At 42.5% G+C, this 15,955-nt stretch overlaps 1 protein-coding gene across 1 annotated transcript in view; it reads right to left on the bottom strand.

Annotated features, from left to right (window-relative positions):
* Positions 1-893: 893 nt before the first annotated feature.
* The window catches only part of LOC142042895 (uncharacterized), a 31,897-nt gene continuing 16,835 nt past the window's right edge, over positions 894-15,955 (bottom strand). The window contains exons 8-11 of the mRNA XM_075053467.1: positions 12,830-13,038; positions 12,230-12,302; positions 7,578-7,695; positions 894-1,403 (exon numbers count right to left, since the gene is read on the bottom strand). Of these exons, the coding sequence (XP_074909568.1) occupies positions 1,208-1,403; positions 7,578-7,695; positions 12,230-12,302; positions 12,830-13,038 (596 nt within the window). The 3' untranslated portion in view covers positions 894-1,207. The remainder of the gene's footprint in view (positions 1,404-7,577; positions 7,696-12,229; positions 12,303-12,829; positions 13,039-15,955) is intronic.

A 15,955-nucleotide genomic window follows, 5' to 3' on the forward strand; every position in this document is an offset into this window, starting at 1 on the left:
TCTTGCACTTTATCCATGATAACGATGATAGTACGTCAGCGAGATGCATACCTTACGACGTGGCGGTGAATGTCAAGTCTGAAGCCATTATAGCAATTCACCACAATAATGGCTAGCCAATGTATGGACTTGTAGCACTTAATCAAAGTAATGACATTCATCCACAATTATTTATGTTATGGTAACAAAGAGCTGCCAAACGCAAAACAAATGACATGAGGATTTGCAAGTGAATTCCTTCCCGTAAATTCTCCTTAGGTTATGCTTAAAGGCCCTCAGGATGGAAGTCTGTATAAATTCAGAGCGTTATCGAAACGGTGGTGTTATTGTACCACGTTTTATTGCCTATAAGCAATGAACCCAGCACTATTGCCAAAATGAGCTCTTCAGCCAACAGAACTGTATTGGTACCGTTTGAGCTGGCCTTGATTTACACCCAAGACTTGTCTTCAGATTTTTACGGGAGAAAAAAAAATATTTGGAAGACGACCTTTGCTTACATCTGCCTATCGAGGAAAACAAAGACCCAGTTGTATCAACATTTATACATGGGTTTAACGTAAAGTATATGAGCAGTCCCCACTTACCTCAATGGGCTTTGGATTAGAGCCATTATAATTACGAACCATGATTCTCTGTTAAGTGCATTACTTTTCTTTCAGGGGCATTTATGTGGGTGTTTGTATAAACACAGTTAAAAACTAAGAACACCAGTAAATATAAAATGGCAACATTCAGGTTCAAATGCAATGAACTAATTTATTTTTTTTAACACTACATCCAACTGTTTTTCACCACTCATAGATGTCACTGGAACAACTTGAATACAAAAAATCGCCTAAGAACAATATACTACACAGACCAGCTAATGCTGATTGCTTTAAAAATGCCCCCTGTTAAACTAAGTAATAGCCAAATTTCACTGCAGTAAATGTGCCTTTATATCATTAAATACTAATTTAACAGAAATCTGAACGTGTAGTGAAAAAACATGAAAATGTTGAAAATGAAAGATTGCTTTTTTATCCTTTTTTTGTTATTATTTTATTATACGAGTCTCCAAAGCAACACCCAAAAGAAAAAAAACAATCGTTTCATATTAGCTGACCACTTAGCCGCACAGGCCAAAACTGGGACTGAGCTAAACTCTAACAGGCACTTTCCAGTGTGACCTATACCCCTGAGGGGGGGGGCAGGAGGACGCCCCTTACCACAGGCTCTGGCCGCCCTCGATGACCAGATTATGACCCGTCATGTAATCCGAGGCTTCGGAGGCCAAATAAACGACGGCAGCCTGCAGGTCGGTGGCTCGAGCCAGTCTCCCGGCGGGGATGTCCGCCAGCCAGCGCCGCACCAGCGGCCGCAGGTCCTTGGAGCGGATGAGCGGCGTGTCCACGATGCCCCTGCCACAAGAGAACAACCACCAAGAGTTTAGGACAGGGTTTTCCCTGGAAGGAAAAGCGGCCCTTAGAGGTTTTTGAGAGGTTAATTCGGAAGGAAAACCGTGGAATAGGACAAGGGAGATGCGCAAGTCAGACCCGCTCTGTCTCTGCTGAAAGTCGCGGTGCAAACTTCGGTAGCGCTTCTTTCCTATTGCCTTTCGCCACTGCCAGGCAGGTTTACAGGTTTTCTTTAAAGTGAGTACACACGTACTATCTTCCTAGCTAATAGCAGTATCCCCTTACTTTTAGGTTACTCGTTGTCATCGCTAGTTTAAATTTTTTTGCAGAAAACAAGCATGGCATTGGAACCGAAAGCGCCTTGAACTGGGTCTGTCACGGCCTTTGGGAACTGTCATCCTTCTACCCGTTTCTTTTCTCATCGCTTCGCAGCATAATGTCACACAGCCTGTTTGTGTACAGCCAAGAAACTGAAAACAGCCCAACTTCCCGCATGTCAAAAACCAGGGGAAACAAAAGCCAGTGCCCTTCCGGGCACCAGACCCTTTCCACACAAAAAAGGAGAGGCAAAGATAAGCACGGTGCGATACCCCTTAAACCAATACCCTGACAAATCACACCGCATCTCTCTGTCTTGCCTCTTTTACATTAATGAGTGACTACACCATTTATTAAAACTCTGCTAAGTTCATTTTCTTGAGGTGCCCTAAAAATGAGTGATGCTCCAGAAAGCACAATGCAGGGCGAACGTTTGGCTGGCTTTTATGACTTTAACCGCGACTGATTTGTCATACTCCTCCTTAACAACATATTTGTATTTTGCAAAATGTATAATTTTTTCAACCCCTGAACAAATATATTTACATAACTGTGTCTAACGAGAAATTACATTTAACTTCTCAGAAATGACAATAACTAAAACCTGAACTGCCAATTCCATTTCATTAGTGTGGTAGAAATGCATTCCAAATGTTAATAAAAATTCCAACATGCTGATAAATTAGCGCTTCTAAGGAGCATGTGACACCTTGGTTAACATATTCAACCTCAATTATATTTCTCTTCAGCACCCTGTTATCTGGAACCTTTGCTGGCAATCAGAGGTGCTGTTTTTCAGCGGCCAATTTTCTAGATAATGTAGCTTATCAACACTGTGGGTAAACTTGCCAATGAAATCAGGCTGCACTGAACCACACACACGCTAATTGCATCTCTTTTTTATGCATATTTACAGACTGTCACTTCAAAGAAATCAGTGGCCCATTGAGGCAGCCAGTTAGCTGGAAGAATTGCCTCTTGCAAATGAAAATTAGCAAACAAGCTAGTGATAAATATGAAATGAACAAAGTATAAAAATACCCGTTTTGTTCTGAAACTTCATCGGCATCCCAATTTATACTTCCAAGGAAATAATTTTTTGAGACACACTGGATTCTGGGTATGAGATTTACCTTTTGTTTTAAATGAAGGCTGAAATCTGCTATTTACTCTGTTACAAAGTGGAACTAATTCAGTCTTCCCCCCAAACATTTCTGTTTTCACTAAGCAGGCAGGATTTAAATATCAGCTTTATTTTTTATTGTAATTGTCAATAAACACCAGAGCAGTTCAGAAACACTGAGCGATGCAGATCACTTAAGCTCTGGCAATGTAGTAAAATCAAACACATTCCAGTATAGGACTGCAGACAGTTCACTTATTTCCCCCAAGCACAGACCCCTGCTCTCCCCCTTGCTCTCCCAAACTCCTCGATAACTGGTTTTCTCCAGCGAGAAACATGCTTTGAGCAGCAGACGAGAAATATATTGGACTCCTTTTCCTTACGTGCCTCTCACCGTGCTTACAAAACCATCAACATAATCATTCTGGCTTTACACTATCAGAGATCAGAATAAGATCCATGTGATTTTATAATTTTTTTAATTTACATATCTGTTTTAACCACAAGAGAATGCAGATTAGGGAGTATGACACATAGTCCTCCAGCACAACAGATTTTGCTGAAAAGAGGACATTTTTCAATCTGTTTGGAAAAATGATCTTTGGTCTGATCACTGCAACCTGTAAATCACAGCACTGTGCCTCTCGCTGGGCCTTTCTTTAGGTTCACTTCAAGTAGCAAAAATTTAGATACGTAACAAAACTTCATTACAAATTTTTGTTATATAAATGAGAAAAAAATATAGCACAAAACTTAAAAGTTGCAAACACACATACTGATGGCACTATAAATATTAGGCATGTCATTGATACTACACATCTTCTGGGAAAGCTTTGGTGCCAAGTTGGGCAATTTAATGTTGTCGAACCCTTTTAGGCAGATTTTAGTTGGCTTCTAACCAGTTCCAGCAAAGACAACTGCCAATGCATTAATTCCCTACCTCATCTCGTATGCAGTGCTGAGCCTATCAGTACTTTCTGTTGCATGTCAATGTAATATCAAACTGCTGGTTCCTTAATGTTAGATATGAGCATCAATATTTCATTATTGATACACAGGACAATTTGAGACATTAGGAAAAAAAACCCCCAACAACAAAAAAAACACAATTGCCTAAAACATTTCCACTTCGAGAGACACATTAGGAAAAATATCACTTACCAGATACTTAACTGGAATTGTTATGTGCGCTCAATCCCCAAATGAGAGGAAAAAAGATTCCATCTGTGTGTAACTTGATTTCTTTCAGATGAGTTATTAATTTGAATGAGTTAAGTACACTCCACTTAATCAGGAAGTGTTTAATCACAAGATCCACTTAATTGGGACATCTCCCACGGAATTAAGATTTAAGTCCAAAGATACTTACCAGCAACGACTGCTGCTTAATGGGGATAGTAATGCTGCTTAATTGGGACACCTTCAGGGGATGCTGGGGTGCTCCTTCTCCTGCCAGCTCTGCCTCTCCTGCCCCCATGATGGGGTACACCCCAAATCTGCAGTGATCCCGCCCTACCTGCTTTCTGAGATCTTGCACCCACCGCGCTAAAAGCCTGGTAGAGCACCGTACGGCTGCCTCCGTACCATCCCAGGGGAGCAAGGCAGGCGTGCGGGAGACAAAGCCTCTTTGGTCATCGCAGCCCAAACCCAAATCCCAGCAGCCCCTGGGACTGCTGAGTTTCACTGGGTCTCCCACAAGCTGCCCTGGCTGCGGCTGTGGGTTGAGCTGAAGATCAACTTCCAGCCGCCTATCCCCAAAGTCATGACATTATAGCGTTTTATGCCTTGCAAATCAAGCAGGGAGATACAATTAGCCCCCCAAACGGACATTGATTCAGCACAACAGCTACAAAACTTTCCAACGCTGCACGTGCCAAAAACCAGAGACCCTCAGAAGTCCCCTGCTCCATCACACCCAACGCGCTTCACGTAGGCAGGGACCAGCAAAGGGACTAAACTACCCCGTGGGCGGCCAGGCATCGGCCGCCAGGCAGTGCTCTGTCAAAGTCCCTCTTCACACCCGGGTCCCCTCCTCAGGCCAACCCCCACATCCCCGTCAGGAAGACCCCAGCACCTTCTTCATATTGCACGGCATCGGCTGCGCAGCAATCGCACTAGGTGGTGGCAGAAGGGCTGAGCGTGGTATCCTCGATAACACGGAGACGCTTGGCTGCTGCATGGAGCAACAGGCAAAGTCAGCCAAAACATCCAGGGGGTCTTGGCCACCTTCCCCTCGTGGGCATGAGGCTCGCCTGGCCAGCCGGAGAAGCCTGACTCTTCAATTTTATAAATGCAATAAATTATCCTGAGGACTGTGCCATAACATTTTATGCATTGATAACTTTTATGCATTGCTCTGCATAAGTTTTATGCACTCATTAAGAAATTAAGTTGATAAAAAGTGACCAGATAGGGAGAGGGAAAAAAGGCCAAAAGGTTTGCGTGGTGAAATAATGTTTAAGGCCAGACTGGAGTGTTTGGAGCGTCAGACAGAGGTAGGCTGAGAGTGCCGTAAAGCATTAATGCAAGTGTGAGTGGGAGGGGCAAAGTACTTAAGGACACACTTATATATTTTACTTATCCAGATATTATCTTCGGTACCATCACGCCCTGTATATTCACCTCTGTGCTCCTCACACTCCTCAAGATGCCCTCCTGTTATAAGATGACTACATGCTAGGGTGGACACGCATGCTTAGAAAGACTTGTGCGTTTGGGACATTTTCCAACCCTGCGAAGTACTCTGACAGCTTTGAGTTGCATTGAGGTTACTACCCGGTGTTGGGTACAAGAGGGTCAAAGATGCCCCCCTGCCTCGGTGAGTCACATCAAGAGACACGACAGCGAGACCGGTGGGGTCCACAGTTCTGGGGATGGGTCCAGATCTGCACTGAAACACAGGTTCGCATCTCGTAGAGGCAGCAGGGTAAACGTGAATATTTGTTCACTCTCAAGCGTATCTGGGTTTTGCTTGCGGTGAGGAGGGATCTGAGCTACATGAACCGCTGTGGGCTCCTTCCTCGGAACGCTGCCCACTCCTCCCCGGGCAGCCCGGCATGAGGGGCTCGGCCAAAACTTTGGACTGCCAGGAGGAAAACTCTGCCCGGCTCCCGGAGCGGTTCGGTCCGGGGCCGGGACTGCTCCGTCCTGGACGGGGGACATTAAAGACAGCAAAAACATTTGTCCTCTGTGCGCTCTTTCTGGCTATTCCTCTGCAAAGCAAAGCCTCCCTTCCTGTCACAGGATTTTGAGCTCAGAGCTGTTGTTTAAGACAGGTAGGGGATGATCAAAATGCAAGCCCGTTTTGGCTTGAAAAGTAGAAAAAGAGAGGCATGACTATCTTTTCTCCATGCTCTGACAACTGCCTCCAGAAACATAACTTCTTCGAGTAGGAGTGTCTGCTTCCAACTTACACAAAACACTGAGTTTTGATCATTCGGTGGATATTTTTTAAATTTATGTAAACGCTCTCGAAATGGGTAAATCCTCATCTAAGAGCTTCCTTATCCGTGATTGCTGTGAATACGGCACTACTATCCCACCTCTATTGGTAAAGATTACCCATGAGTTTTCAGATACAGTTCCTGCCAGGTTGTACTGAGCTTCCCTAATTCCCTTCATCTTCCCCGGCTCCCGAAAGCCAGTGTAAATTCACTAGCACTAGTCGTGAGAACACTATTGCAGAGCTGATAGCATTGGCATGGGGAAAATCCCATTATAAAGTAAAATGCTGTTTAAAGAATCTGTGGATCACATAGAGCGACGGCTGGAGTCACTGGTATAATTAGTAATAAATAATCATAAGGAAGACAGCTAGCACAAGGAAGTTGAGAGCAGACCCACAGTAAAAACACAGGCACTTGCCATTGAGCTCTCTGATATATTTTTTTTTTTACTCCACTTTGTGGATTAAAATACATAATTTGTTTTTCCTAATTTGATATACATTATATCTTCGTTATTACAATTTAACTCCTGGGTTAAAATCCTGCCCTTCTTGCTTACTCTGATTGACTTCAATGGTCTACAGAATTTGACCGCTTCCAATTAACGCTATCCACTTGGGTTTTTGCTTAGCACTATCATGCACTGTTAATTGTTTAATAAAATGACTGTGTTGGGTACGTGTGTGAGAAATAGGAAGAGAAAAAGTGTATGCGGCAAGAAAACTCTTCTTTGTGAATAAATACCGTAAAATGAAACATACACCTTTAAGCCTCTAAAAGTGAGGAAAATGCAACTTGTAATAAATATATATACATATATATATATATATTTACAAAATTACACCTGGCCTCCTGCGATTGTCAGAACTGAACAGTATCTCAATTACAGCAGTACAATGTGGCTTTTAAAGTGCCTATATATTTGTCTCAAGTAAAAAGGGGAAAGAAGTATTGTCTATTAAGTGTCAAAAGCCTTTTCTTTAACCGCAGAAGGCTTGGACAGACTAAGGAAATATTTCATCTGGAAGAGAAATGCTAAAAACTACCCTTCACGTTATTGGAAAACCTATTATCAAATGCTAAAACCTCTTCTTAAATCCCTGAGTATACACAGCAACAGAGCAGGCTTGGTTCTAAGTATTTAAACCTTTGTTAAGGAAAAGACAACATAAAAAGGGATGCAATCCACCTGCTAATTAGAAACTTTATTTGCGGAGATACTGTTCATTTGAGCTTTTTAGAACATTTCGTTCTCTTTGTACTTTCAAAATGAGACTACGTTTTACTTACGGGGAAATGCAGTTGACTTTTACTCCTCTGTCAATCCACTCGGTTCCTAATGTCTGTGTTAATTTTACGACCCCGGCTTTCGAGGTGTTGTACGCCAACTGCTTCTGCGGGTGTGGGACTAGAAGGGATTCAGAAATAGAAAATTATTTATTCTCCACAAATGAAGATAACTTAGGCACTACATGGACAATTCCCTGCATTGAGATGAACTATTTGCCATTTTCCCTGATACTAGGCAGGGAGCAACAAGAATTTAGCCACCCACAACACAAAAATCTAAATCTGTATTTTGCCATCTAACATTTTTGCCTCAGCAGCTGGGCTACTGGAAAAAAATGGAGGGGAAAAAGAAAAAAAAATAAGGTAATTTAAAAGGTTCCATATTTGGGCAAAGCCAAAACCAATGTATTAAACATACATCTGTAATATTTGACTACTTCTGAGAAAGAGAAATAATCATATATAGACACGCACATTCATATATTATACACATATGTATGTTTATATACAAAATACTTGTACACTGTAGTACTAATAAAATATAGTATAGCATAATATGATATAATATAAAATGTAATCTAAGTGCATAATAGATTTTATATAACATATTATATTATATATAGCTTCTTGGAACAAATTATTCTCCTTAATTTTTAAATTACCCATAGTCTGAACAAACACATCATATTATCTAATCAGTGTTTGTGTGGATGTGAGCGCAGGTGCGTCCCAAAAATTCAGAACACCCACCACTTTCAAAATCTGAAGCTTTTGAAAAATGTTTCAGAGATGTCACATGTCAGTCAGAGAGGGAAAATGATCGGCTTGCTAATTACAATGTTCAAGCTTGTTAGTGCTGTGTGCTTGGGCGGCTCTGCCCCTCCGCCAGCTCGCACACTCGCAGTGTTCCCAGGAAAGCTACTTAAGGACAAATCCCCAGTGGGTGCAAAGTGCTTTAAACCCACGGGAGTCCGACCAAGTCGGTCCAGCTGTTGGGATTTACACCCACAAAGTGGCTCTTCTTGGACTTTTCTGGCTGCCGTTATGACTTCATTAAACAAATCCAGCGCAAAGCGCTGATCCATCATTAGCATCGTATCGGTACTGAGTGGCGCTGAGTTGCTGACTCTTTCGTGGAGGGAGAGTGGGGAAAATCAGTGCTAAATATCAGTAATCACAAAGGCAAGCAATTGTAGCCTGCGGGGTTAGGTAACACTGAACCCTGGAAGAAAGTGAATCGCTGCGTTTGTGCAAGGTACAGCAGGCAAACTCCACAGCATTTTGATAAAAGCACGTAAGCGGCACTGGTAGATGGCATTAAATTGGTCTTAATTTATTAAGTTAAGCCGGTGCATCAGTTCTAGATCGCTGCCATCCATGGAATCCCAACATATCCACTCTTGCTTTTATTGACTAAAACTGTTGGTTTTGAGTATGTCAATTTAAAGGGCGAAAAGAAGATGATAACAAATTGAGTTATCCAAAGTCTGAAAGAGCCAAAAGCCCTGCTGCAAATTACTGAGCATGGGAACAAAGACCTTTGCCTTGAACATAGATGTTTGTGAGTAGATTTAAAGCACACGCATGATGGGAGCAGCAATTAGTGTTTCTTTTTTTCTGCATGTGCTGAAGGTTTGGTCAGAATTCAGAGGCCTTTTGCTTGCTACAAGGAGCATTTCACACCACGGCCCCCCTCTGCCAGCATTTTTTCTGCTCTCGTTTTTTGTTCAATATGAAATAATTCGCATTTTGACCAGCAGAACCGCTTTGTCCTCTACGTGTGCCTGTTGCCCCCCAGACGCAGCGCACCGTGTGGGTTCTCGAAAAGATATGGAACGTAATTTCTTGATTAATTGCCACGCATCAGCTCCAAGTTACATACAACTTCGGTAGTTAACCTTGTAACCTCCCAAAAGCGGTTCTTTGCTAAACTTTCCAAACATGTCTGTTTGTGATAAATCATTCGGCGTTTGCTAAGAGGATAAGAGTTTTGGCACCGGCTCCGCACCTCGAGCTCACGTGGGTGAGAACAGCAAGTTGCTGCAAGCTATCAGAATCAGCTTTCTGATTTGGGGTGGGTGCTGAGACAGGGTTTTCAAGAGTCCTTCCGTGTAAATGCTTTTGTCTTCCTAAGAATATCTAAGGAAGGTTATTCAGAAGATGAAATTTCCCCCTCCTGAGACACTTGGCCCCTCTCAACTGGAAGAGCTTAAGGCGGCGGCAACGGGCGCCGCGAAGCTCTGGCGCTGGGTGGGCTTTCTGCAGCTGAGCACCCCACGCTGCCTCCTCTGCCCTCACCTAGGGTCGTCTCTTATAGACAGAAGAGCAAATCTGCGACCCTTCAAACTTGTACAAAACGGGGCTAGAGCTTGTAAATAAAGCTGTGCCTCCAGCAGTGTCACCAAAAAAATCCGAATTTGTAGGGCGTCTGGGAAGCGAGGACGCTCGCTCCTGTTTCAGACGGAGAAGACGGGAGGAAAGCAGATAAAAACGCTGCCAACATCAGCTGCATTACATTTTAAACACCTGACACTATGTTTTTGCAACCTCGTTCGGTGCATAAGGCTTCTAGCCTGACTTGGAAGCAGCCATGTAATGTCAATGAGAGGTGCACACAGATAGAGAAGACCAGACCACTTACCACTAAAGATATTCACTGCAAAAATTACAGATCTGAGTTACACCTGTGCAAATCGCAGAGCCGCAGCAGCCTCGTCTCCGCTGCTGAAACGTACGTCTGGAATAATTCCAGTGAAATACCAGAATCAAAATGCACATATGCAAAATGTATGCAGCTTATCTTCAATTAATTAAAACTGATTCTGAGCAGTGTATCTGGAAAAATCACAAACAAAAACCTCCCTATCCTGCTAAGTGTCTCCTCATTTTCCTCTATCTCTGAGGAAGGACTCAACCTACCAAAAAAAAAAAAAATATCCCCTAACTATTTCTAGAAACATTTCATACTATGCCAGTTGGCCAACATACTTAAATAACCAACCAACCAACATATTTATTTAACATTCAGCAGATGGACATGATATGAACATCGTGGTTTTCAGTCGTAGTTTTATAACTACTAGATTTTTTCAATGCCAAGATTCAAACAGGTTCAGAAGGTAAACACATCTCTCCATCTCTTAACTTCTGGCCTAGCATGCATTAACTTTCAATGACATTTAAATGCATCTTGCAATGACCCTTCCAGGCTGCTCTCAGGGTTGCTTTCCAGTGTTCGTTCCTGCTCCAGGACCAAGACCACCCTCAAACGTGATTCCCGCATGGGTCTCAGTGGACTTGGCATGCCAGCCGAGGAGGTGCAGCCCCGAGTTGGGGCTGGGATGGCTCAGCAGAACTGTCCCAGGACCTGATGGAGAAGCTGGGAAATAGCTCTCCTCAAGCAGTGGAGAGCACTTCTGGGCTGCAAAAGCAAGACTGGGAGCAGTGTGCCACACCAGCAGACCCCCACCTGGTGCCAATTGCCAGAGCTTCACAACTTTTTCTAGGGTGCAATACTTCCCAGTAAATTTTGCTTTGTGACGAGGATGTGGACGGTGACAGCCCAAGCCCAGACCAGAGCCCCACTGTGCAGGGCAGAGCACAAAAAAAAAAAAAAAAAAAAGTCTTGGGCATTTGAAATTTAAAGCCTTACATTCTTTTCAAAACTATTTTTCTTTGGGAGAGTTTGTAAGTCTGCAAAGCTGGGGCGGAGGGATGGTGCCTGTGTTTAAGCATAAGTAAAACAGCTGGTAAAGACACTTGAAAAAAAAGATTAACAACAACATTATAAATGCATTTTTTAAGAAACATTTAAAGTTACTGTGCAATAAACTGAGCAGAATGTCACAGAATGTCAAACTGGGCACAGTAAAAATAAATGTTATTCCCAAGGAAAATAAAAGGACTGCATATTTATGTAACATTCAGCAGATGGACATGATATTAATACAGGAGTTTTCAGTTGTACTTTTATAGCTACTAGATTTTCTTGCCTAACTTGGCAACCCAAGGCACCATTTGATTTTTGGATTCGGACAATACTGCAACAGATGTCCAGACCAATAAAATAAATTCCTAAAGGGCTATGCTTAATTTGTGTAATTGATCAATTTTTGTTACATGGGCCTCAGTTCACCAGCATGTAACTGCCTTCCAGATTAGCTCAGCAGTAGGGATTTCATTCCATATGTTACGATGGTTTATTGGCACTTTTGACGACACTGCTGATTCAGCAGGGTTGGTGGAGACACCTGTTGGCAACGATAATGAAACAAAACCCGCGGATACTGGGGCGAAAACCAGCGCAAAAGCTTTCAGGTGGCTTGTAAACATCTCGGGGGCACAGCTTGCCACACTCAAACGCGTTTGCCTGAAATTCCTGGGGAGTGCACCAGCACCTCTCCTATGCCATCAGCACATCGGAGTCAGAGGAGGTGACTCCACCTCTTCTATAAAAAGTAATAAGTGCTCTAAAACATAGAGAACAGATAAATGTTGAAAAATGGTATCAATAAAAATTTTGTAGTACATTTCCTCTAATACAAAATGTCAGTGATTTACTCCTTCCCAATACAGGTTTAATTGATTCAAATAGCATCGGTAGTAATTAAAATATGGATTCTGAAGCACAACTGTTAGCTCTCATCACTCACCTATTAAACTTGCCATAGATGCTGTGTTAATTATCTTCCCATATCCTTGATTCAGCATAATGCGGCCTGCAGCCTGTGACAGAAATTAAAGGAAAGACCAGTGACCCTTTTTGTGATTGTGCTAATAATGACATGATAATAAATTAGTCTTCACTTTTCAGAAGAGTTTATGTGCTAACACATTTTTTTTAAGCACTTGATATAAAAACTTGGTATAAAAATGGCTGATGTAGGAAAAATCCCATTGCCATTTCAGACCCTCTTCACTTTCAGCAATATTTTTTCAAAATAATCACTAATGTTGGGAATGGCCCCCCACAGCTTTCTGGTTTTCAGAATGTGTCAAATAACTACTGTCCAAAAAAATCTGGTCATTCTGAAATAACTGGGCTTGGGCAGCCAGTAAGTACCAGCTGCTTTTGAAAATATTGACCAAAATCTGTGATTGATATAAAGCAAATCTCTCCCTAACTCCACCAAAACTAGGATCAATTTTATCGTGATAATTAGTAATAAATTGTTATTAAATCTTGGTAAAGTAAATGCATAGAAAATTGTTACCCATTTGCAAAACAAACCAGTACAGCATTTCACACTTACTTGGCAGCACAAAAATAATCCTCGTAAATTAACATTAAAAGTTTTGTCCCATTCTTCTAGGGAAGTATCTTCGCTTGCAGAGTTCATATTGATTCCCGCGTTGTTGCATGCAATGTGAACTGTGCCCCAGCGAGCTACGATTGTATCCACAATCCTTTGCACATCCTCGGGTTTGCTTACATCTGCTGCGAGGGCAATGCTTTTAATCCCTGCATTAAAATGAGAGTGATGAAGTCGGTACAGGAATTCATAGAGGAAGAAAAAAAAAATCTATGTTATGTTTATTTGTTAATTCTTATATATATATATATATATAGTATTTTACATATATATGTGCCACCTTAAGTCATCGCTCCACAAATCGTAGCAAAATAGGTGCTTGTTATAGTGATACTGCTATTAAAGTTGCTAACTGGTGTGAGGTTTGCTTCTTGGAGGCAAACCCAAACCCGAGGTGAGAGTGGAAGCTGCCACTCCAGCAGGACGAAGCTTTGAACACTGCACCATCTTCTGTCCAAACCCTCAACTGCAGCTTCCACAGACCAGCATCACTCGTGGGTGGGTGCTCAGGAGCAAGGTAAAGCCAAGGACTCTTTCATTTGCTCAGATGTAGATGGTGTTTAGGCCAGTTGCCCCCCAGGATGCTGCAGAAATCAAACCAGTTTGTTCAAAAAGGGCTCTCTGGATGAACTACGGCATCCAGACAGCTTGGAGCCTCAGACAGAATCAAACCAGTTTTCGGTGGGAGCTAACTGGGAATACCTGCAGGGTCACAGGTGTGGTAGTTATGGTGCCTGGCCTTATTTATCGCAAATCACGCTACCAGAATAACACAAACATTCAGAATTTAAGAGATTTACTGGATTTGAAACATGCAATAGTTGGGCTTTTTTTCCTAGAAAAATCCAGGCATTGACTTTTACACCAGTGCTGATCCGTAAATATCTTAATTTAATTCACTATGAAAATCAGCTTTAAATACCCGTATTATTAAACAAAATAAGCAGCCTACTGAGGCATCTGATGCCAATGGGATTACACCCATCCTCAAAGTCAAACAAGGCTACACCAGTAGGGGCTGTGGTGAAATGGGTCTTAAATCACAAGGAGGGAGGCAGCCACTGGGGTTGGACCATAGATCAGCAGTCTGCAAGCAAACAGTGCCCAGGTAGGAAGTTACAGCTGTTAAAGCAAGATTTTTTTACTTCTATTTAAATGGAAAATGTATTCCCTATTGGTCCCTCTTTTAGATCATTCTAATAAAAAACTTAAAAGAAGCCTTAAGCCTATCCTAGAAGAATAGGAGAAGATTCTCCCCAAACGAAGCTTTGAGATGGAGGCTTCCACGAAAGCAAGGCAAAGCAACAATTGCCCAGTGACGTTTGAAGAAAATGACAGGAAAGAGGCTTTTGGATGGAAAAGCTTCCCTTGATGTCCAAAGCCTCCAGGAGCCTGCCCAGAGCGCACGCCCCGAGGTGATGCTGGTCTGGGGTGCTCCCCATGCTGGACCATGGGACCCTCATGTCCCCTCTGGCCTTCAGCTCTGCCACGGTCCCCTTGCTCTCCATGGGAGAAAAGGGCAGGCCCATAATGCAGCCACCTCCAAAAATGAATGCACATTCTCCTACAAAACAAGACCTCTTATTTTATCACAGGTTTTATGCTAAATACGCTGAAAGAATAAGAATAGCCAGACAGCCCCCGTTGCTCCTCCTAATTGTTATCAAGACACGTAACATACAGGGAGCTGCTGCAATCTTTCTAATTCAATTTACAGGCAAAATGGGTGTGTGTTACCAATGGTAACAGAATGAGGCTCTTCACCTGCCCTCCAACTCTCACCCCATTTATGGCTTCATCTTATACAATAGTTCACAAAAACAGCACAAAAGGTGCCACGCGTGAGTATCTGGCGAAGAAGCAGTGAAGGCACGCTCACTTCAAACCAGAGTCCCACACTTGACCTTAATCAATTCAGCTGATATTCCCGCACTCTGGGAGAGGAAAAAAATCCACTCTCTGTCTCTCCACTGTCCCCCCAAACCATCTGTTAAAAATAATAAATAAAATAAACTATGAAAAGATAGCTTAAAATCTGTAGTCCCAACCAGAGGTAAGAAACCCAACCCATGACCGTGCTGCTACGTGCATGATGGTGCCAGTGCATCTCTACGGTCCTCAGTTTATTTCTGTGATGCTCATGGAGGCAGTTGTGTGATGAGAGGGGCAGGAGAGGAGCCCAGCGGCTCCGTGCTGGAGAGACATCCATGTGCCGAATCTGCCTGAGGTGCCCTTCTGCAGGGGACGTGAAGATGGCCCCCCTGTCACGAGCTTCATCTCTGGTCTCTCAGTATAAATGGAAGTCATATGTCGCATATAGACAAGAAGATCAGAAGTGACATTGTGGGGAAGGCATTTGCATAGTTTACAGTGAAAAGGCACATTCTAAAAATCCCATCAGACTAATTCTTCCCTTAAGGTACAGGCAGTGATTCCTCCTGAAGACAGAGGGGTATGTAGTGGAAGGTAACCCTTAGGATTTTTTGGTTATGTTTCATCAATTTTGGTTCTTCTGTCAGGATCCATTAGCAACTGTTGAAAAAGGTATTCACGCAGGATCTAAAAACAAAGACCCCTGTAACCAAGGGACATACACCCGAGCTGTCTAACAAAGCTAAAACCGAGATCAGAGAGGTTCTGATGTTTAAAACTCATCATGAAATGATGGCACCATCCCAAAAGACAGTAAAGGGCTCCTTGGTATAAGAAGCAAAGCCGGTTTAAGAAAGCTAAGCAAAATGTTTTGAAAAAGTATCAGTATGGGAATGACTTGGGGCACTGCGTTTCCAACTTTGAGTAAGAGATCCACAACCAAAGAAGGGGGGGGGGGGAATCACAGCTCCTTTGTGCTTATTATAGCAGGAAAAATATGTATTAATACTACGGTTGCTTCAATTTACTCATGTGAATATTTTGAGAGTAAAGCTAGCTGAACCTTTTTGTCAAAATTTATTTCCAACAGAGTACGTTACTTCTTTGAAGCCAAAATATTTCATGGAAACATATTGATTTCAACAAAAGTTTTCAAGGGAAAGCTTCTGAGGTCCAGGCTAGACTCTCTCGTTA

This window comes from Buteo buteo, chromosome 21, assembly GCF_964188355.1.
Source record: "Buteo buteo chromosome 21, bButBut1.hap1.1, whole genome shotgun sequence".
In the NCBI taxonomy this organism is placed as follows: domain Eukaryota; kingdom Metazoa; phylum Chordata; class Aves; order Accipitriformes; family Accipitridae; genus Buteo; species Buteo buteo.